This window comes from Brienomyrus brachyistius, chromosome 3 (genome assembly GCF_023856365.1).
Source record: "Brienomyrus brachyistius isolate T26 chromosome 3, BBRACH_0.4, whole genome shotgun sequence".
NCBI lineage: Eukaryota > Metazoa > Chordata > Actinopteri > Osteoglossiformes > Mormyridae > Brienomyrus > Brienomyrus brachyistius.
Window position 1 is genome coordinate 4,222,434 of NC_064535.1, and position 22,534 is coordinate 4,244,967.

The 22,534-nt window shown below is 50.5% G+C and overlaps 1 protein-coding gene across 5 annotated transcripts in view; it reads left to right on the forward strand.

The window, feature by feature from the left end:
• LOC125738089 (serine/threonine-protein kinase MARK1-like) overlaps positions 1–22,534 on the forward strand; it is a 46,264-nt gene that overhangs the window by 19,998 nt on the left and 3,732 nt on the right. For 3 of the 5 annotated variants that reach the window (XM_049006656.1, XM_049006658.1, XM_049006659.1), the window contains exons 4-16: positions 11,807–11,855; positions 13,428–13,493; positions 14,075–14,145; positions 15,190–15,246; positions 16,036–16,272; positions 16,485–16,604; positions 17,010–17,109; positions 17,287–17,399; positions 18,092–18,245; positions 18,882–19,063; positions 19,254–19,357; positions 19,637–19,801; positions 19,968–20,225. In XM_049006656.1, the coding sequence (XP_048862613.1) occupies positions 11,807–11,855; positions 13,428–13,493; positions 14,075–14,145; positions 15,190–15,246; positions 16,036–16,272; positions 16,485–16,604; positions 17,010–17,109; positions 17,287–17,399; positions 18,092–18,245; positions 18,882–19,063; positions 19,254–19,357; positions 19,637–19,801; positions 19,968–20,225 (1,676 nt within the window). The remainder of the gene's footprint in view (positions 1–11,806; positions 11,856–13,427; positions 13,494–14,074; positions 14,146–15,189; positions 15,247–16,035; positions 16,273–16,484; positions 16,605–17,009; positions 17,110–17,286; positions 17,400–18,091; positions 18,246–18,881; positions 19,064–19,253; positions 19,358–19,636; positions 19,802–19,967; positions 20,226–22,534) is intronic. The other 2 variants (XM_049006657.1, XM_049006660.1) reach the window with 2 other exon arrangements.

Sequence of the window (22,534 nt, forward strand, 5' to 3'; positions counted from 1 at the left end):
TGTGGAGTTTGCATGTTCTCCCCATGTTGTCGTGGGGTTTCCTCCGGGTACTCCGGTTTCCCCCCACAGTCCAAAAACATGCTGAGGCTAATTTGAGTCGCTAAATTGCCCATAGGTGTGCATGTGTGAGTGAATGGTGTGTGAGTGTGCCCTGCGATGGGCTGGCCCCCCATCCTGGGTTGTTCCCTGCCTCGTGCCCATTGCTTCCGGGATAGGCTCCAGACCCCCCGCGACCCAATAGGATAAGCGGTTTGGAAAATGGATGGATGGATGGGATCTGGAAGCCCTGCCCTGGGTCCCCCAGTACTAGCATTAACAATTTAGATTAGCATTAGCTTTCATTTGCTTTCGTTTTCTTTCATTGCCTGTTTGCTTATCTGCCATCATTCGAGATTTTGGTACTATTACGATTTTGGTTAATTCCTTTCAGAGTTACTCAATCACTCCATAATTTATACAAGCTGGCAGATTTCAGTGGTGGCAGTCTCAAGAAAGTGCCACGTGCAGAGGAACTGTAGCAGGAAGCCCATGAGAACATGAACCCTGACCTTCAAGTGGCCAATCGCCTCTCCCGTTTGACTGCAGCAAACTCCGCCCAGCCAGTGACACAGATCCACTTCAGTCCAGTTAACCCCTGCGCACTTCCTGTGCTTGTCACTTAGCTCTGATTCTTGGTTTAGTTGCACTCAGATGACCTGAGGTTCAGTTTTCCCATCTTATCTGCTTTTCTTTACTTGAACGCGACCCCAGCCCCCAACTTATGAGAAAACCTTTCAGGGAGGGAAAAAATACTTAACTTTCCCCTAGTTTCTCCTCTTAGCAACCAAATGACTTCATTGTGAGGCCTGAGAGCAAAGCAGAGTGTGTGTTAACCCTGTCCCATGAACGTGACCTTCCGCGAGGACTGGAAGCATGAACTGTAGGACTGAAGGTGAGAAATACGAGACGAGGAACCTTATTATGATCAGAAGAAGGGATCAGAAGCGATTGTAGAAGCAGTTAGAGGCAGTTAAAATCCAGAGACTTTCCTCTTGGACTCAGGCCCATTAAGGCATTTAAAAATGGTCTGCTAGGAAAGATGATCTGGGGGTAGTTTGTTCTTATTTCCACATCAGTGTAAAGGCACGTTTCACAGGGAGAAATAAGGAAATGAGAAAAATAATAGTCCCACAAAGAAAGCAAGGTCTGATAGAGCAGGTCTGGGTAATAATGGAGATCTGTTGAGCTTGTATTTTAGATACTGGCAGACAGAGGGCTGTGATGGTTATTTTCCCCCAACATGGGGCGCACACATGATCCTGCCCCCTGCGGAGCATCATGAAGCATCTCCGATTCTTCTCCTGGGCATCATGCGGCATGGAAGTAACCTTCCCCCAGGACGTAACCTTCCCCCGGGACGAATAAGCCAGATGTATATTCCAGCCTGGCCTCAAGGTTTTTCTGGCTGGGACCTGAAAAGCTGAACCCAGCCGTACAGGTTATATCCAGCCAGCCTTTCATGCGGCGAGGGACACAGCTGTCTGCGATACGGATGGCATGCCTGGTTTTGGAGGGCCTGCGGTCGGGGGAGCGCTGACCGGGGGAGCGCTGACCTGGGCAGCCTCGGAGGTAACGGGCCAATGCACGAGCTGTGGGTTACACTGCAGAACCAGCCCTTGGCGCAGAAACCCGGCTGTAAATAGCTGCTTCACCTTATTTTGTTGCGAATCCAGAAGCTTCCCATTAACCTATCCGGCATTTTGAGAGGTTGGCCGCCCGGGAAAGTGTGGATTTACCGTGAGAACAGCCGCGCCTTTCAGTCTGCGCAGGGACACGTGCCGGATGTTTTGGTTGCTGGGTAACGTAGCTAGCAGCGGTGTTTCAGGCACGAGGATTCTCTCTCTGCCCCGTGCCGCGGCCACCGTCCGGCTGTCTGAATAATTTATCAGCAGGAACATTTGGGAGGGGGGAGATGTTGGGTTAAATGGCGCTAAGAGGCTGATACCTTCATCCCAGGCGCAGCTGTCTGCCAGAGTGCCGGACTCTCCGAGGACTGCGGGTAGCTTTATTCGCGAGGGACTGGGTGAATGAGTCCGCGGGAGGTGGCACGTCATTCCAGCTTCCCGTCAACAGTGCTCCGTTGTGCCGGTCGGAATGATCCTTTGTTCCCGACTCTGGGCCCGGGTACATTAAAGTCTCCACACGCTGCCCAGTGAGCTTACTCAGCGAGAATGGTGCACGTCCCCCCCCCCCGTGTCCGGTCCAAGGGGGGAACAACAGGCCGTAAAGCAGCTGTGAACTGTTTCCGCAAGCGTTTTTTTCAGGCCCCCTTTTCCGGAATGGTTCTCGTTCGGCTCCGGGCCGGTGTCATATGTACGGCATCCTGTGTGTGTTTTTTTCTTTTGCATAATTAATAATCCACCCTCTCCACCGTAATGGATGGGTTTTGTGCCGTATTGACAGTGGCTACACGAGGCAGGGCAGGAGGCCAGGTTAGGTTTCGAAGCCCATCTGCTCGAAGCTGATATCAAGGGAAGCGAAATAATCAACCCCCCCGCTCCAAATCACCTAGAAACCTTCCCAGTTTTTAGAAGCTTATCGATTTGCATAATTGCCCATAATATATTTAGAGTCTGTGTCTGTGATGCTGAATAGACACTGCACATTTTTGCTCCCTCCCAGCTCCCAGCCAATCAAAAACACTAAATATCTGGTACTGGAGCTGGGATGGAGCGAAAACATGGACTGTCTGGTGGTTCCTGAAAACTGGGTTTAGAAACACTTGGTTTAACCAGCCAGATGGAATCATTGAAATCGGTTTCCGTGTGTGACTCCATCGTCTGGGCAGTCTAAGACTCTTACATAATTGGCCACTATTGATTATTATTTGTTAAACAAACACGCTTGAAAGGCGGCCTGTGAAAGACGGCAGAATGAGGTAACTCCTTGTAAATGGGCTAATCTCCTCCTGCAATCAATACTATTTACTGCTGGTGTCGGTGGTCTCTTTGTGTTCTCTGCTTCATCGCGTTCAGCTCTGAACAGCTGCCGAGGAGTTCAGCTTGGGCCCGGAACTTCCCGACGGTGTCGTGAAGGCAGGTCGGGCGGCAAAGCCGCAAGCTGCTCCGGTTTAGCTTTTAGCCACTGCGGCTAATTCGCCGTGCGGTCGCTGCGTCTTCCTGATTTTCATGTGGCGGTGGTGGTGGTTTACACTTTGTTTTTTTTTTTTTTTTTTTTTGAAAAATCCAGATGGTCTGGAAGATGTGAGAAACATGGGTTTGGAAGTGTTGCTATGTGGCGGTACTGGTGGATGAGTATGAAGTGTATCTGCCTCGTCATACTGACTACGGAATGATGCTTGTGCCAAATCTGGGGAGGTCAGACGGATGCAGTGTCATACTGTCAGTGCAACAGCTGCCTCGTCTCAAGAGCAGCTGTTTACAGTTTTGTGGCAGTTCTGCCATCGGGAATCATACCATCGGTCTGGGCTGCAGGGGCCTGCGATCTGAACTCTGTGCGTGTGCATGTGTGCGTGTGTGTGTGTGGTTCACATAGAGTAACAATCATATGGTTTAAAACTGCATTATAAATGTAGGTCCTTTTTAGGTGCTCAGCTGATGCTTTTTGTCCATCATGACTTACAGCTTTACCTTTTTATGTGGATGTGTGGAGCAATTTCCATTAAGCATCCATCTTAAAGACACAGCGACTGGGTGATGGGGCATCTCCACATATTCACTCACCACACTGGCCTCGCAGCTCGTCCGATCTCCCCCCCCCCCCCCCCCCCCCAGTGCCGTATCGCATAACGTGCTCTTGGGGGTGGACTTGCGTTTTCTAACAGGATGTGCACCGCCCACACTCCAGCGAGCCGATCGTCAGGAATGCCCACATGGCGACGCTCCCTGGCGTCAGGTCTGCCCTATGGAGACGGCAGGGGTGGGGTGCTATTTTTATAGACAGCGAAGCAGCGCTGCAGAGATCTTCAGGGGTGGGGGAGAGACGTGTGTGATGGTATACCTGCCAGAGAGAGAGGATGTGAGGGACTCGGCGAGTCCATACGGTCGGCACCAGTCTGTTACAGCAGGGGGATTGTGTAGGGGATGGGTGTACGACACGGGGTGGGGGGGGGATATTTTTATTTATAATTGGGTTGAATTTTAAGCTGCTTTTTGCTAAAATTGTTTGCTAAGCAATGAAATGTTATCCATCCGTATTCTATAACTGCTTTTATCTGGTCTGGATTACTTATTCTGGGACTGGGGGCAGTCTGTTTTATTGCGTGTGCGTGCGAGCAACACACACACACACACACACACACACACACACACACACACACACATACACACACACACAGAGAATCAAATGCTGAGGGTGTAAGAATCCAGTAATGTTTGAAGGACAATGATGTAATTGTCATGAAATGTGCATCTGAACATGCTCACATGCAGATCGTTCAGATTGTTGGGGAAAATATGTCTGCTTGATGCCGACCTGCTGGTTGGCACCCGTATCACGGTGGCACCCGTATCGGGACCCAAATCCAAGCTGGGGACTGAAGGAGCCCGTTTAGTGCTGGACGAAGAAGGGAATGAAAATACGTGGTCAGGAATTGAAGACGGCTGAACTGTTCTGTTATGAACTCCTACAGGTACATCTTGATGGTTTGGCCAGTAATTCAGCTAAATGACAGTCAGTCTCATATAAGAAACACTTGTTCAGCCCCCAGTTAAAGTTTACATCGTTAGCTAGTATGCTACTTTAACCTGTTCTGTTCTCTTTCACTTCATCCTTGGCCATGGTCAGTAGGGACACCTGTGTTTTGCTTTTGAAGGTAAACCCAATCTCCACTTTCATGTGCTTTCGGACTGCTGTCGTCATGTGGAGCACTTTCCGCTTGCTGGGAAGAGCAGTTGGATTTGATAGAGCTCCCCCTGGTGGATGGCAGACCTCTTTGCCAAAAACGTTTTAGCTAGGCTAGGGCCTGGATCCCTCCTCTCGTTACTCAGTGCAGTAGAGGCTGGGTGTGCAGGAGGAGGCCTTTGTCTTGTGTGTCCCACCCCCAAGCCTAAACAGCTGTGCCAGAAAGTCAGACAGATGATAATAACAGGCACCCTGTTATTTCCAACTTTTTGCTAACGAACTCCAGGAATGTGGACAGGAGCTGCCTCGCGCTTTGACTGCATGCATTTCTAATTCACATCTTCAGCCGCAAGGCAGTTTAACAGAGGCGGGGTGCGCCGGCTGCCAGGGGAGGGAGCTGTGTAAAATATCAGGCCCTGTGAGCTTTTGAATCCCTAAATGATTTACGACAGTGAATACCTTCTGTGTTTTGAACCCCGGGGGGATGTGAACACTCTAATATGCGTCTCTCTCTAATATGTGTCGTCTTGTTTGATAGTTATATGGAGAAGACCCTGCATGGCATTTAGGTTTTGCTCTGGTCCTGGACTGCAGGTTAATGCATCAGTTCCATGGGTTTCCAGTTTTGTGGTTCACACTGACACATCAAACCGGGTTGTTCGATTGCAGATCCGCACATGGGGGTGTCAATAATTTTTTTGGAGTTTCCCATTTAATTTTTCTGGGGGAGACCTTTCACTTTGTGTCATTTAAGTGTCCTCTTATCGTTTTTTCGTCATGCGGAGGCTGACTGCAAGCCCCACAGGAAAATGGGCCAGGAGGGTTTTGGAATGGCGAGACGGGGGCTGCAGCGAAGACGGGGGCGTCATCCCTGTTAAATTATGGCCTTGAGGAATGCTCCCCCGAGGAAATAAATCTTCACACTGTCCGCTCGCTTCCTCTCTCCCCGACAGCCCTCCATAAGACCACGATAACAGACACAGGTCACTGGAATTGGAAGCAAGGCCTGATCTGACCTTAAGGGGGGCAATGTGACCAGCGGAGGCAGAGGAAGCTCAGCGTGGCGGTCCTTCACGCAGCCGCTCCTGTGAATGAGTCAGATCTGCTGAGGCTATTTTTAGACTCCAAACCACGGGAATTTATTTGCGGACCAGTTGGGTTGGGGGGGTGATGGCAGGATGTGGGGGGGTGGGGAGCCCAGTGTGTCAGCTGGGATTCATGTCGCTGTCAGAAGCAGCTTCACGAAGATGGAGCCACTGCCCAACCACGCCCCCCCCCCCCCCCCCCCCCCCCCGACATCAAGCCCCAGCACAACCCCAGGTTGGCATTGGTGGTGTTTTTGTTTTTGATAGCCCCTCCCCCAGTCTCTGGTTTATTTTATCATACAGCCTCCCAGGGTTTCTGGAAAAGGGGCGTGCATTTCAACTGTGCAAGGTGACATGCAGCAGAACTATGTGTGCATGTGTAAGCGTGTGTGCATGTGTGTGTGTGCATGTGTGTGTGTGCGTGTGTGTGCATGTGTGTGTGCGTGTGTGCGTGTGTGTGTGTGCATGTGTGTGTGTGTGCGTGTTTATCTGTTGCAAAGCAGCTGAAGTATCTTCTTGTCACACTTGGGATCTGTGTCCTTGACCCTGTCCCTGTGGATGAACCGGGTTCCCACTGACGATTAAATTGTTCTGGTCCGGGTTCCATACTGAGCCTGCTTGTCTGAGCCACCTCCTGCGATGCCAGGCAGAACCATCGAGGTGGGGTGCCCCTAGCCCCCCCCCCCCCTCCACCTCGACCCGATCCTGGGGCTTGTGTGGTGAGGTGTGCAGAAGATCTTGGGTCAGAATCACGTCACAGCAGAAATTAATGAGGGCTGTCATACATGAAATCTGATTAAAAACAGGCTGATGTGTGTGTGTGTGTGTGTGTGTGTGTGTGGGTGGGGGGGGGCTGGTTCTCGCGGGGGCTTGGCTAATTATGTTAGCACTTTATGGACAGTCATCCTTTTCTCCAAAGGGCTGTTTGTGTGGCTGGATCGTTTACTATAGTGACTGAGGTTAAGTGGCCCGCTCTAGGGTACAACAGCTGAGACCTCCTGGCAGTGCTCAGGCGTGTGCCATAACATTCATGGTGCCTGCAGTGTATGAGCAGTTATGGAAGATGGAGGGTTTCATAGGGTATGAGCAGATGGAGGGGAGAGGGTCCAACAGCCCACAGCACCTGCTCTGCGGGCTTCTGCTCTTCTCCGCCTCTGTCTGGGTCCTGTTTAGAAAACAGAGACTTTGTGACCAGATTGGCTGCACTGCATGTGAATCCCATGCTGGGGGAGGTAGCGGGGGGATGCAGGGAGACTGGGAGAGGAAAATTGGGATGGGGAGATTGGAAGAAGGACAGTGGGGGACTGGGAGACCTGAGGGAGAGGGGAACAGGGAGGTGGGTAGAGGGAGAAAGGGTACGTAACTAGTTTTATTCAGGTGGGGGTTTGCAGGTCACTTTTCCTGCCTTTCCTGTGCCCATACCCCTGCAGGGCTGATTGGCCACACCCATTCTCTGGTTCGTGTGAAGCGGGGAAGGGGGCATTCTGCAGGTCACGGTTCTACCAGTCTCATGGCCCTCAGTCTGCATCAGCTGGATCGGGGGGCTTCATGGGTAGTGTGAGTGTGTTGATCCCATCACGCTGGAGCTCACTGAGAAATGCAGGCCAGGAAGTGGCCCTAAAGCCCGTGTCACCAGTCCCCAGAGTGCAGCCTTAGCCGGTCTCCGCTTCTGTGTTCCCACTGCATGTGTCTCTGTGTCTTTGGTCAGAGGAATCCCTTCCTGGGGTCTCGTTCTGTGTCTGTGGGCTGAGAAACACACGCTAAGGGATCCATCCCTGTGGTGTGTGCGTCCTGTCATAATAACCCAGCCTTCCATGATGGATTAATTAATGGGGCGGAGTGTGGCTCAGCTGGTCGGGACGTTGTACCTGTGATCGGAAGGTCACCGGTTCCTCCAGTTGCTCTAGGGCCTGTCTCACCCTGCATTCAAAAATGTACGCCACTTTGGGAAAGCATCTGCTAATTAGATATAAATGAAATGGATAAACAGATGCATGCTGAAATAACAGATGCATGCGCTGTGCCCCCCCAACCCAACTGGTTCTCTCCATCCTGCCATCTCCACATCCCTCCATCTCCCCGGCCCTCCATCTCCCCGGCCCGCCATCTCCCCGTCCCTCCATCTCCCCGTCCCGCCATCTCCACATCCCTTCATCTCCCCGTCCCTCCATCTCCCCGTCCCTCCATCTCCCCGGCCCTCCATCTCCCCGGCCCTCCATCTCCACGTCCCGCCATCTCCCCGTCCCGCCATCTCCCAGTCCCGCCATCTCCCCGTCCCTCCATCTCCCCATCCTGCCATCTTCACGTCCCGCCATCTTCACGTCCCGCCATCTCCCCGTCCCGCCATCTCCCCGTCCCTCCATTTCCCCGTCCCTCCATCTCCCCATCCCGCCATCTTCACGTCCCGCCATCTCCCCGGCCCGCCATCTCCCCGTCCCTCCGTCTCCCCGTCCCTCCATCTCCCCGGCCCTCCATCTCCCCGGCCCTCCATCTCCACGTCCCGCCATCTCCCCGTCCCGCCATCTCCCAGTCCCGCCATCTCCCCGTCCCTCCATCTCCCCATCCTGCCATCTTCACGTCCCGCCATCTTCACGTCCCGCCATCTCCCCGTCCCGCCATCTCCCCGTCCCTCCATTTCCCCGTCCCTCCATCTCCCCATCCCGCCATCTTCACGTCCCGCCATCTCCCCGTCCCTCCATCTCCCCGTCCCTCCATCTCCCCGGCCCTCCATCTCCCCGTCCCTCCATCTCCCCGTCCCTCCATCTCCCCGGCCCTCCATCTCCCCGGCCCTCCATCTCCACATCCCTCCATCTCCCCGTCCCTCCATCTCCCCGTCCCTCCATCTCCCCGGCCCTCCATCTCCCCGGCCCTCCATCTCCACGTCCCGCCATCTCCCCGTCCCGCCATCTCCCAGTCCCGCCATCTCCCCGTCCCTCCATCTCCCCATCCTGCCATCTTCACGTCCCGCCATCTTCACGTCCCGCCATCTCCCCGTCCCTCCATCTCCCCGTCCCTCCATCTCCATGTCCCGCCGTCTCCCCGTCCCTCCATCTCCCCGTCCCTCCATCTCCACGTCCCGCCATCTCCCGGTCCCGCCATCTTCACGTCCCGCCATCTCCACGTCCCGCCGTCTCCCCGTCCCGCCATCTCCCGGTCCCGCCATCTTCATGTCCCGCCATCGCCCCGTCCCTCCATCTCCCCGTCCCTCCATCTCCCCGTCCCTCCGTCTCCCCGTCCCTCCATCTCCCCGTCCCGCCATCTCCCGGTCCCACCATCTTCACGTCCCTCCATCTCTCCGTCCCACCTTCTCCTGGTCCTGCCCTCTCCCCATTTCATCTCTCCCGCTGGGAGATGCAATATTTTTCTGTTGCTGTTGTGATCCTTTTGTCCCCATTTGGGGAAGTGAGACTGGTAGCGGTTTGGGCCACTGGACCTCAAGCTGCCAACGGCGGAGCAGGCCCCACCCCCCCTTGTGTTGTTCTTCTGCTTGCCTGTTCCCAGCATCTTCTGATTCTATGTATGGACACCTTTATCCATCACTGGTCACACGCTTGGTCACATGCTTCCTACTACGGCTTCTGCTGGACTTCATGCTGCACTTTCATCCTGGACGGCTAAACTGAGGTCCATTTTTTTCTGTACATTTTATTTCAGTTGAATTAATGGGTTTTTATTATTCTTATTGGGATGGTACAGCCCTTTCTTTTGGCCACACTGCAAACCCCTAGCTCTGTTGGCTAAGTCTGGGGTTAACTATTTAGTGGTTGGGGTTCAGCACTTGGGGTAAGAGCTGTTTCTTACCTCCCACCAAGGGGAAAGCCACAGCACACAGGAAGTAATCATCTGCCAAAGGTAACCATTAAAAGCTGAGATTTGTGAGGTTTATCCCACCTTCGTAATAATATTTACAGTCTTGGACTAATTGGCTGGTTCTGCAGGGAACATCAGGCTGGCGTAGCTCTTCAGTTTCCATGGACACTGGCTCCTCCCATCTCCCCGCTGACCAATTGCAGATCCTCTCTCTCTGATGTCAGGGCTCCTCCCCTTTTAGCATGTTCCTTTAATGCTCCTTGAAAGCTTTGTGTTTGGGATTAAAACTCATACTGACACCGCCCTGTTGTTGTTCAGTTGAAGTCCTGGTTTCGGCAGGGAAATTTGGACCACGTGCTGACGTGTGAGGTCACGCAAGGGGGCAGAACCGCACCGCTCTGACATGGACACGTTTAAGTACTTTCCAACCTGACAAGCCAGATAAGCGGCTACTGCTAAATGTATAAACGTGACATGCGATGAATGTTCTCGCCTGAGCACATGCTGTACCAAACCGCATGTACTGCTTTTTTCCCAAGCAATTTTTCTTCTTGTCTTCTGTGTTTTTCTTCACGCCTGTTCACATCTGGCGGATTCTGAGGTGGGTGGGGGGGGCCCACATGCTGGATTAATTGGTATCTAGTCCATTTGTTTTAACCACATGGTCCTCGGAAGAATTTAGCTTTGCAGTCAGGCGTTTATTGATGTATTACAAACTTAAAACATTTTAGCTTGAATGTGTTACTCTCCAGGTTGGCCTCTTTGCTTCATTGCTCGCTCTTAAGAGAGTTGATTCTGGGTGTGTCTTAGGGATATGATCTTCTGTGTGCCAGACTGAGGTTCGAACCCATGCTATGGGCCCTTTTGTTGTCAGTGGTTCCACTTGTTCGATCGCAGCATTCCAGTGTGGCTTGAACACTTGACAGAAGTCACTGCGCAAGTAAGAGGAAAGCTGACAGCCAAGTTTTGGAGTCTCCCTTTCGGCAGGCTCTAAGAGAATTATATGTGACCTTTGACCCCTGATGTCACGCTAATGAGCAGATCCCAGCGGTGACGGCACACTTGTGAATCTGACCTTATCTGCGTTCTTTTTGAATGGGGGCGGGACCAGGCAGAGAGCTCCGTCCTGGAGCTGGCGGTGGTTCCGATAACGAGTGATTCGCCAGCTTCTCGCGCCTTATGAAGAGTCCTTGTGTATCTCAGAAAATGCCCGGCTAACTTCCTGTAGTGTGATGTCCAGACATGTATCTCCAAGTCGCCTATGGCTCACTCACTGGGGGCTTTGGGTGGGGATGCTGTAAAGCGCTTTGAGACGATGTAATGTTGTGATAATGTGCTATACAAAAATACATTTGTTGTTGTTGTTGTTGTTGTCCAAGTGGTGATTTTGGAAAATCAGGGGAGCACTGTGGCGGGGCGTGGTGTCTGTCCATCAGTGACGCAAAGTAAGACAAAAATCCAGTGAGACTCCATAACCTTTCAACCTATCTTGAATTTCGCCATTTGCCCATTACTGTTGAGTACCTGTATTATTACCATCCAGTTGATGGAGATAGGGGGCAACACTCACACCTCTGGAGACCAGAGTTCGAGTCTCCGCCCCAGCTCTGCCTGTGTGGATGTTCTCCCTGCGTCATTGTGGGGTTTCCTCAGGCTATTTTGGTTTTTCCCTCCAATCCAAAAACACGCTAAGGTGAATTGGAGTTACCAGATTACCCGTAGGTGTGAATGTGTGTGAATGGTGAGTGTGCCCTGCAATGGGTTGGCACCCTGTCCTGGGTTATTCTCTGCCGTGTGCCTGTAGCTTCTGGGACAGGCTCCAGAGCCTCTCGACCGGACAAGCACCACGGAAAATGGACGGATGGTGATCAGAGTGATTCTGCTGTTAGACTTGCTTTGTGCTGAGAGAAGCAAAGTATTTATTTATAATTCATGTTTTAGACGATGATGACAGACGTGATCATGCTCTTGTTGAGGTCTTTGCAGGTGACCGCACAACACTAGAGGCCTCGGTGAATTTTTTATTTTTTTTTATTCATGAGTATTAATTTATTGTCTTTATTCCACAGCTCTTTCGGGAAGTGAGGATAATGAAGATCTTGAATCATCCAAATATCGGTAGGACAACTTTTTTCACCTGCTGAAGATCTGCGTGTTCATGTTTTTCATTAGCACATCTGTTCCCCAGCAGTTATTGTACAACAAATGGCAGGATGATTCCCTTCATGTGTCCCATTAAACGGATAAAATGAAATATTCTTTTAAAGAACAGGAATCGGCAAAGCAGCCGGCATAGCCAAGCCCACAGATAATGGGAGTTTTACTTACAGAAAAAGGTTCTGAGGGCAGAAGGAAAAATGATTGGTTCAGAGAGATAACCAATCAGATTGTAGCAGAGGTGGGTATAGTTGCTTGGACCCACCTCCTCTACAGTCTGATTGGTTATCTCTCTGAACCAATCATTTTTACTTCTGCCCTCAGAACATTTTTATGTAAGTAAAACTCTCAAGAGCACAGTTGGGGCCACCATGAAAACTCCGGAAACTGTATTTTTTATGCCTTAAAAGGTTTGTTTAAGCCTTTTAAAAAGATGCCCGTCTGTACAGGGGGACAGCTGGTCTGTTTAGTATTCCCTCCACCTGTCTTTAATTCCCGGTGATACGTGGGGTTTTCTAAGTAAGCTAAGGACCCGTCAGGATACACAAGCATACACAGTGAGCTTCCTCTCGGCGGGAGGGGAGGCGGGGAGGTGCAGGCATGCATGTTCATTCCCCGGCGTCCGCGGTAGCCATCGCAGGGTTAAAAATGCAGCGCATCAACGTTGAGGCGCACGTTTCTCTTCGAACCTGGCACACACCGTAGGCGGCTTATTCAATACGTTCTTCTGTTCGCTCGCTGTTTGCGTTGGAAGGATTCCAGCAGCGGATTAAAATAGGCCCGCAGCGTCGAGTGCAGAAGTGCCTTAACGCTGGGATTGTGCGCAAACGGGATGCCTTGGTTTACGGTAAACACAGGATGGGGAAGCACAAACATCTCCTTTTCTCCTTCTTGTTTTTCAACTGTCCCGTATGAACGGTGGCATCGTCAGGTTGGAGACTGACAACATGGTTGCTCTGTCTATTTTCGTCCTTGTGTCTAAAATTGGATAATTAAAAGGAAAGTTGACTAGTTACTGGTGTCCCACAACCTGACGTCCATCGTTGGTCATTTTGTACTCTTGCCAGGTTAATGGTGTTTCCCCCCCCATTAGAAAGACACGGGCTACACATCCCCCTCTGCCAGCCCTGTCATTCGTAAGCTGGAATATCAGCGCGACACACGTCCGCGCAGTTGCGGTTACGGCGGGCCAATCGTATTTCTGTGCCCGTATCTGCAGCACAGTGTCGGCCTGCGCTAACATTCGCTTGGGCCCATTCCAGCTTTCCACAATGTTATTGCACCCGAGCCAAAGACACACAGAGGTCGACGGTGTATAAAGCCACGGTCTCGATTTCCATCCCCTCCCCCCTCCCCGATGGATGCTATATTGATGGGGGGGAAATGACATATGAATGACACAGGACACCTCTGTTGAGGTTTTACAAGTCGTTCCGAGGAGTTTTCAGGGCATTTTCTGAGAAATCTTCCAAGTGTCTCTCTTAGTTTTTCCTTCTCTCTCTCTCTCTCTCTCTCTCTCTCTCTTTTTTACAGTTAAGTTATTTGAAGTCATCGAAACAGAGAAGACACTTTATTTAGTAATGGAGTACGCCAGTGGGGGTAAGTGCAAAACCCAGAAGTAGGGTGGGGGGAAAATCTAGAAAATGTGACAGCTGTCATGCCGGGGTATTTAAGCACACAGGGCAGCCAGACTGGCCTCTGAAGGCTGGGGCTTTGCCAGCCAAAGAAATGGCCATCCCTACATCTCCTGTTTCCCATCCGAAAACTATTTACAGTGGTGATGTTAAGGGCGGGGATTTGAAGACGCTGGCCAATGAACAGGTCTTTTTCCATCGCCACTGGCCAATGGAATCCGTCTGGGGGCCTGGGAGTGTAACCCCGTGTCACTTCCTGCCCTTTCTTCAGGGTGCTGACAGGCGGGGGGTGGGAAGTCCTTTGGCTGGCTGCCTCAGCTGTCCAGGCAGACTCTGTCCTGTCCCTGTTCATGGCCGCCCCCCTATTGGATCCTAGCCCAGTTCAGGAATTTCCAGGCCAGATTTTTTTGAGTGATAGGTGTTGATTTTCCAGACTTCTTTACACCCCTATGAAGTTTCTGCTGTTTGGGTAAAGTTTGCCCTGCATTCGTTCTGGTGATGTTTGTGTCCTTCCTTCTCTCCTCCTGCTGTTGCATGCTGGCCCAGGTGAGGTGTTTGACTATCTGGTGGCCCATGGGAGGATGAAAGAGAAAGAGGCCAGGGCAAAGTTTCGACAGGTGAGTCTTCAGGCTCGGAGAGTGGGGTAGCGGGGGGGCATTCTATGGGGAAGAATGAGGAATGCAGGTAGCCGTATCTCTGGCCATGCCGTGACTAGCTGCCTCCTGTGCGCCATTCTGCTGTAGATCAAAAGCTTCTGCCAGGGTCTTCATTAGATTGATGTTTAACTATTGCATCATGTACCTTTGACTGTTTTAGGTATGTAACTTCCAGATACTTCAGTCTGCTGCCAGCTCAGATTTTTGTTTCCCAGATTCCTTAGAAAGACAGTATTACTTGTACAAACTGTGTAATCTGTGCTCCCAACACACACAAAATGCTCAATCACCTTCCGGGAGAAATCGCATCTATTTCACATGAGTGCTTTTCCTCTCTATGCTGACATCTAGTGGCCAAGGGTGGGATAGTACCGTATTTCAGAACGTGCTCCAGAAGACGTTTCAGCCTTTTACCGGTACCCAGACTTTATGAATGAAGAGTGAAACTTTTGCACGGAGTGCCACTGGGGACAGAGTGAGTTTTTAAACCCCCCCCCCCCCCGCACCAAAGAAGGGACAGTTTCTTGCTGTCAGTTGTAGCCTTTCAGATAAGCTCTGGTTCTCATTAACTCTGCTAATGAAGTGGCTTCTTCTGCGAATCAGTGGAAATGTAATTTAGTTCGGATGGCATGGGATCGGGGGCCTCAGCTGTCTGGCGGTGTCAGCGGGAAACAGCTTTCAGACAATGGCTGGGCTCTGAGAAATTAAAGCGGTGGCTGAGGCGAGTACACAGCAAAAGGAATTCAAGTGTTGGGAAAAGACCAAGGGTGACCACCTAATCCACATCGGGGGGCACTGTCAGCTACTTCAGGCGGCCACCCTAATGAGACCTGCGTTTGTAGAGTTACCTACCCCTTCAGTGACCTCTCACCAGCACCTTCAGGCACCTTTGCCGAGGGCGTGTGAGGGCGTGTGTAGCTTCGGCATGGTGTCCGACAACGACCCGGACCGCAGAGAGTCAGGGAACGCTCAGAGACTCACGTGTGAGGCTGTGCTGTCTTTCAGATCGTCTCTGCGGTGCAGTACTGCCACCAGAAGCAGATAGTGCACAGGGACCTGAAGGTGAGAAGACGTGTCTGATTTTCCATGGGTGGGAATTCTCAGCATTAACCCCCCCAGGCGGGCAAATGATACCGAACATAGTTAGTTTGGAATGTTCCTCTTCTAGGTTGCTGGGCATGATGTAAAGCGTTTTTCCTTCCTGCCTGTACTGAGCTTCTAGGTTGAAATTTAAGCCTTTAAAGAAAGTGAGAGATCCCTGATATACGAATGAGCCTGGGATTCAGTCCCCAGTTCAGGGGTGCATACAGGGACAAGTCCACAGAGGCACTGGCCCCAGCTGAAAGCTGATCCCATATCTTTCAACGATTTGAAATATTTGATTGGCTAATAGGTGTGTAACGATACTGCTGGCCCATGAATCTGTATCTAACGCGGTTCGGTACATTATCTATCTGTTCGGTACGCCATCTGCTATTGCATAGTGACGTTTACATTCTAGCCCTAAAAAATAACATGAAGTATTTTTGAGAAAAAACACTGTCTTCTATTCACGCCAGTACATATAGGAAAACAACAGGCATATCATAATAAAGAGTTCAATTGTTTAATTAAAGGGTGATTTTTTTCCCTTAAATATAAGGATACAAAAACCTTACCATTACCGTGTCCCAAGAACCGCAATACATACCAAACCATAGACAAACGGTATCATTACACCCCTAATGATAAGGTTGGCCCCTCTGTATGAATTATGGCCCCTATTATACCCCCTACCTTAAAAAAATCCTAGAATCATTCCTGTCCCAGTCTCCTCTCACATGGGAGCTAACAGTCAGCCTGCTTCCTCAGGCTGAGAACCTGCTCCTCGATGCTGACATGAACATCAAGATTGCCGATTTTGGCTTCAGCAACGAGTTCACTGTAGGGAGCAAGCTGGACACCTTCTGCGGCAGCCCCCCCTACGCCGCCCCCGAGCTTTTTCAGGGCAAAAAGTATGACGGGCCCGAGGTGGATGTCTGGAGTCTGGGGGTCATCCTCTACACGCTGGTCAGCGGCTCACTGCCCTTTGACGGCCAGAACCTAAAGGTACCGTCTAGTCCGGGATCGTGACCGAGACTCGATTCATGCTCCATATTTTTGACACATGCTGGTGTAGATTCGACCACGAAGGTCCAATCGTCATTTTCATCTGCGGGTCACTGGTGTAACTTTTCTCTGGAAGTACTCTTCGTTAAATCTGCTCTTTAATAGTCATTACCTTTCGCTACGCCAACTGCAGCAGATTTGTTGGTCTGCAGGAGTTGCGGGAGAGGGTTCTGAGGGGGAAGTACCGCATCCCATTCTACATGTCCACTGACTGTGAGAACCTGCTGAAGAAGCTGCTCGTGCTGAACCCAGTCAAACGAGGGAGCCTGGAGGTGAGTTGGGGACTCCTTCACTTCAACATCTTGCCCCAGCCATTCCTTCAACCCAACTACCATGACAAAAAACTGCGCTACCCAGCTAAGCAGGAAGCATCAAGGTATCATCTCAATGTTATATTCTGGAAACACTTTACTGGCAGTCCTCAGATGACGAAATCAGGAATTTCAGCTGATAGGTGCTTGAAGAAACGGAATATCAAGAAATCTCTGATCTTGTCCAGTTGATTTTGAAAGAGTAGACGAGATTTTCTGCTATCTGCAAACGTTCTCGGGCATGCGTTATTTTCATTTGGCATTTAGTCTGTTTCTTAGAAGAGGAGAATGTTACCTCCAGATGTAGGCCGATGAACAAACAGCTTGAATCTATAGCTTCTACTGAGGCTGTCTCTCCTTCTGCAGCAAGTGATGAAGGACCACTGGATGAATGTCGGCCACGAGGAAGAGGAGCTGAAGCCATACCTGGAACCTGAGCCAGACTTCAATGATTCCAAAAGGATAGGTAGGCTGCTTCAGTGTAGCGAAGACCCAATCTCACCTCAGACTCTGTGGAAGACCAAACCTGCTCTAATAAGTTAGACAATTAAACGCTCAACAAATTCTCAAGATGAACCATGTCTCAGCCTTACATTAGTGCTAAGGGGCCTGCGGTGAACAGTGCTCTTGTTCTTCTCTGCAGATCTGATGGTCACAATGGGATTCCCGAAAGATGAAATCACAGAGTCGTTAGTGGGCCAGAAGTATAATGAGGTCATGGCCACCTACCTTCTGCTGGGCAGGAAACCTCCAGAGGCAAGTTTATGCCATTTGTTCCCTAAACTAAGTCAACTCAGTGCAAAGGGCAAAGGTCTCAGTTCAGAGACTGTGTACTGTAGTACATATATGACACTCCTTTGTAGATTCTTCATGTCTCAATTGTTTCCGCTGTTGACCTGACTTTGTTTGGTGCCCCCCTCCCCCCAAGGTGATGGGAGTGGAGTAACAAGGGGGGGCTTCTTCACAAGAGGAGATATTCCTAAACATGCCAGCAGCCCTCACAAACATGCTCATGTTCTACGGTTTGGTGGGGTTGCTACAACTGCTGCTGGAGCGCAGGCCTGCTCAACCGCTTGGAGCGAAGGCCTGCTTAACCGCTTGGAGCGCAGGCCTGCTCAACCGCTTGGAGCTTAGGCCTGCTTAACCGCTTGGAGTGCAGGCCTGCTTAACCGCTTGAAACGAAGGAAAAGATTTGCAGATATTTCCTTAGAGGATGAATTATCCTGTTACTGGAGGTTAAATGTCACAGACCTGTTCAGTGAGGTTCTGTCTTCAGGTTCTGAGGTCCAAATGGAAAGTCTTAACCAGTCGCTACTTAATAGGGACTTTCTTCATTTTCCTTCAATGTTTGGTCTTTGTATCATTTATGTGATTTTTGTGTGTTTTCCGTATCTCTGGTTTCCATGCATAATGACACGTTACGTTTTGTTCTTCTCCGGGGTCTCTAGTTCGAAGGGAGCGAGTCTCTGTCCAACAGCAACCTGTGTCAAAGGTCACGACCCAGCAGCGACCTCAACAACAGCTCCACACAATCGCCCGCCCATTCCAAAGTTCAGCGCAGCATATCGGCCAATCAGAAGCAGCGTCGGTTCAGCGATCATGGTGGGCGTGACATTCAGCTACACGAACAGTCGCCTCCTCTAAATGTTCCATGCAGCATTTTTTTTTATGGCTCCCTCTACTGGCCAGCTGGCGCTGTAGCTAGCTTCTGTAATACCTTCCACCCTACCATGCCTATGCCTTCAAATCTCGCAAACAAGCTTATTTAAGAAGTTAGCTTAATATAAAATAAGTTCTGTATCACTCTGTTTTCTTTGGCACATTGAACCTTATTGAAGCAGAAGATTTGAAAGAATTTGTTTTCCTGCCCACACAATTGGGCTGGAGTTTGAGTTGAGCGTTTTGTGTTGCTGTGGATATTGCTACTAGGACAGATAATCTTCTTAAATATATAAAAACGTTTCTGGCAGCATCATAAACCACCAGCCTGGCAGACTATTTGCAAAGTAGTGAAGCTTCTCCATTATTAAGGCCTGGATTTTCAGTAATTAGACGTTCTCTTATTTTCAGGCTGATGCAATGGCATATTATCCATGATGAGTTCATGGAAAAGAGGCAGTGTGATGCAGCCTCAAACCAGCAGGGGGCAGTGTGGTCAGCTTTTGGTGTACATTACTGGTAAATACGTGTGTGTATATGTGTCTGTGTGTGTGTGTGTGTGTGTATGTACCTTTGTAGTGGGTCCCACGGTGCCGACAGCAGTCTCCCACACCAAGCGAGCCCAAGCCAACAGCGTGGAAGGCGAGCAGAAGGAGGACTGGGACAACACAGGCAAGCTGGGTACCTCCAGCTCCAAGGTGGAGATGCCGACATCCCCGGGGGTGCTGCCAGACCGCAAGAAGTCCTCCACGGCACCTGGGGTGAGGGCACTGACTTACTGAGCTGGGGGGCATTGTGGGGACCATTTTTTCGGTTCCCACAAGGGGGGTCTCAATTTTGATGCAGAATATCTTGTATTTTGTTTGGTTATTCATGGTTAAGGCTGGGTATTGGTTAGAGAGCTGCGGGTTATAAGCCAGGTGTAACTTACGACTGATGTCTCCCCAACAGGCGAACTCTTTGTCTGCGGGGGGCATGACACGCAGGAACACGTATGTGTGCGAACGCTCCAGCACTGAGCGTTATGGTGCCATCCCCAATGGGAAGGAGAATAGGTGAGTGCCGACCCCCCCCCTCCCCCCCAAATGTCAAACAAGATGTAAGACTAGGGGTGTACTCAGTTTCAATTGGGGGGGCGGTTCCAAGATGCTTATCACAAGGGTGATGGGAAGGTAACATTTGAAGTGTTCGGGAGCCAAAAGTCATTGACCCAAAAATGATTTCGGCTGAGTACCAGGGTTGTTAAACAGCAATTTTCTGACAGTCTCTCTCACTCTCTCCCTCCCTCGCTCTCTCTTTTTCTCTCTACCCCCCTCCCCTTCCTCCTGTCACAGCCTGACAGAGATGTCTGTGTGCACTAGCAGCACCGCGTCACCAGGGGGCGTGACGGCAGCCGTGCCCTCCACCCGGCCGCGCCACGTCAAGTCCATGTCCGCCTCAGGCCACCCGGGTAAGGCCACGCTTCCGCCCATCGAGGACAACAGTGAGTTCAGGCCCAGGTGAGCGTGGCCAGTGGGACGGGGGGCATGTTTTTGTTTGGATTGTTAAACTTGCAATCCTTTGATTAAATTCTGATTTTGATTCAGATTTTTAATGAATAGATGTTTATTAAAATAATGAGGTTGGGAGTTCTTCGAGAACAGCCATGATCGCTTGTCCCTGTAGCTCCGCCCCTCGGCCCCCGGCCGCCTCCCCCTCCGCCCACAGCATCAGCAGCACCACTCCAGACCGCACCCGCTTCCCGCGCGGCAGCACTAGCCGCAGCACCTTCCACGGCGCACAGCTACGTGAGCGCCGTAGTGCCACCTACAACGGGCCGCCCGCCTCGCCCACTCTGTCACATGACACGGCCGCCCTGGCGCAGGCCCGCCGCGGCACGTCCACCGGCATCATCAGCAAGATCACCTCCAAGTTCGTCCGCAGGTCAGTGGCCCCGCCCACTCGTTCCCAGACTCCACCCACTTTCTTGGTTTGGGACTCCCTACTATAAATTCCAGTCCAGACAGAACATTCAGCGCAATGGCTTACAGTGAAGATGGCGGTCACATTAGCAGATCGCTAGGTTTGAGCCTCTGGGAGCGATTCCCTTTAAAGATGCCAATAACTCTGACGTTGAGGCTTCTCTGTGATCTCTCAAACACACGAGAAGCACAGATGTGGTCCTGCACTTTCTGAGATGGGCTCCAGGCTCACAGGAAGGCCTGCAACTGGATAAGTGGCCAAATTAAATAAATAAATGGATGGACAGATGCGTTTAGCAAGAACAGGGAACGTGGATTCGGTTTCTGAAATGAGATGCGCTGTTGTGGGGGAAAGATGTAGAAGCTCAGTGTGGCAGGGTGGGGTCCGTCCAGGCTAGCTGCCAAGCTGATTTGTTCACATGGTAAAATGTGAAGGTATTGCTACATTTTTACCTTGGATGTTTCTCTCTTCAGTGAGCGTGTTGGTTTTTGTGCAGTCTGCTCACTGTGTTGACCGGGGGGGGGGATGGTGGAGGGATCTTGATGATCATGGGCATGAGCAAATTTCTAAGGGGGTCCAGGCTTGGAATTCTTTGTCACTGGCAATGTGCCAGATTTATAGCAAACAAATTTCAGGGAGGCAATTTAGAATAATTTTAATACATGGCAACATGCCTGGACTGCACCCTGAGTCTAGGACACGCTCTCAGACTCACAGACGGCCGCTAGCGATCCTCCCGTACCAAACGAGGCGAGCGCTGGTTGGTTTTTCCCCAAACGAATATCGACTTTCTCGTCTAGGCGCTCTTCTGTACTTCCGATACGCTTGTCTCCAGCCTTTGTCGTCATGGACCCGAGCCAGGCTAATATATTTTTAAACTGAGAGTACCAGTTAGAATTTCCTGCTCCGTTATGCAAATCCTCAGGCCGAGCATAATTAGGTTCAGATGAGAGGGGGACATTTTCTTGCCTTAAACACAATTAGTCCGTTCCACCTTTATAGTGTGCATGAGATTTCATAATGATGCAATGCATCAGCGAAGCCCTGTTATGAAGCACATAATGGCCACAGTATCTGCGTTATCTAATTATTATCTGTAAATATAGCACATGAATGAAATCACTTTCACAACAAGGCAGCAATATCCGGTAACTGTAATGGTGGTTATTTTTCGTGCCTTTTGAATTCCCGCAGTCTTCACAGAATGGTTGATGATTGCTGCTCATTGATTGTCGACCATTATAGAGCTGCATCTTTCAGAAGATCCAGGACTGGCTGCTTCTATTACCGCTCACCACCTCCTGCCCCGGCACTGAGAGCACTGCCCCTCTGCCTCAATATTACCCAGCCCCCATTCATATTAACAGGCCCCGCCCACTGACCCCGCCCATTCCACCCTGCTTGTTTTTCCACCTCTGCTCTGTCCTGATGGTGGGCTGTAGTCATGTGACAGACATGTGCACATTGGTGATTTGTGCACCATTCTCATATCTGAACATGTCAAGGTCAAGTTAAGTTTTATAGAACATTTAAAATCAACCGAGGTTTGCTTCCCTCTGTATTTTTGTCTTTTCTTTTGAGGAGTTCATCCTCCCTGGAGGATATTTAATTGTAAATGTATCACATATTTCCAAGATATAGAGATATGTTTAAATGTAACCCCATGGATAGAAAGTAGACATCTTAACAGTTGTTTCTGAACTCGTTCTGATACCGCTGAAAATCATAGGTTCTAGCTGTTAACTGCCAGTTGACCGTGTTTAAATGGAACTGCTATTGCGTATATAGTTGTTCTCATTGTTGTGATTATTTATTTATTTACGTGACATAAAACTGTATGAAACTGGAATTTCCCCAAAGTAAAATCTTTCCACGTCCAGTTACAGAGATACTGCAGACCGGACTTCACTTAGCGAGTGCACTTCACCCTTTATTAGGCATTAGGTGTTTTGCTTTTAGTTCCCACTGGGTGGGTTGTGATACGTAGGAGTTCATTAGCTTGCACTACACCAGGTATCTCTCGGGACTGATAGTGTGTAACCCGGAGTGTGAGATGTGAAACGCGAGTGTGTTGTTTGCGAGTGTGATTCCAGGTTCGCGGCCTCGTAATGGGATGCGCACGAAGATATCGGCAGGGTAAACAGCTGTCATTGTTTCTGTGTATCTGTGCCTCACGCTTTGCCTCGTCTCCATGTTCCCTGGTGACCTAGCGTGCCTGTAGCTGATGGGGCAGGGAGGTCTGGGCCTTGCGCTGTTTGCGGTGGTGCTGC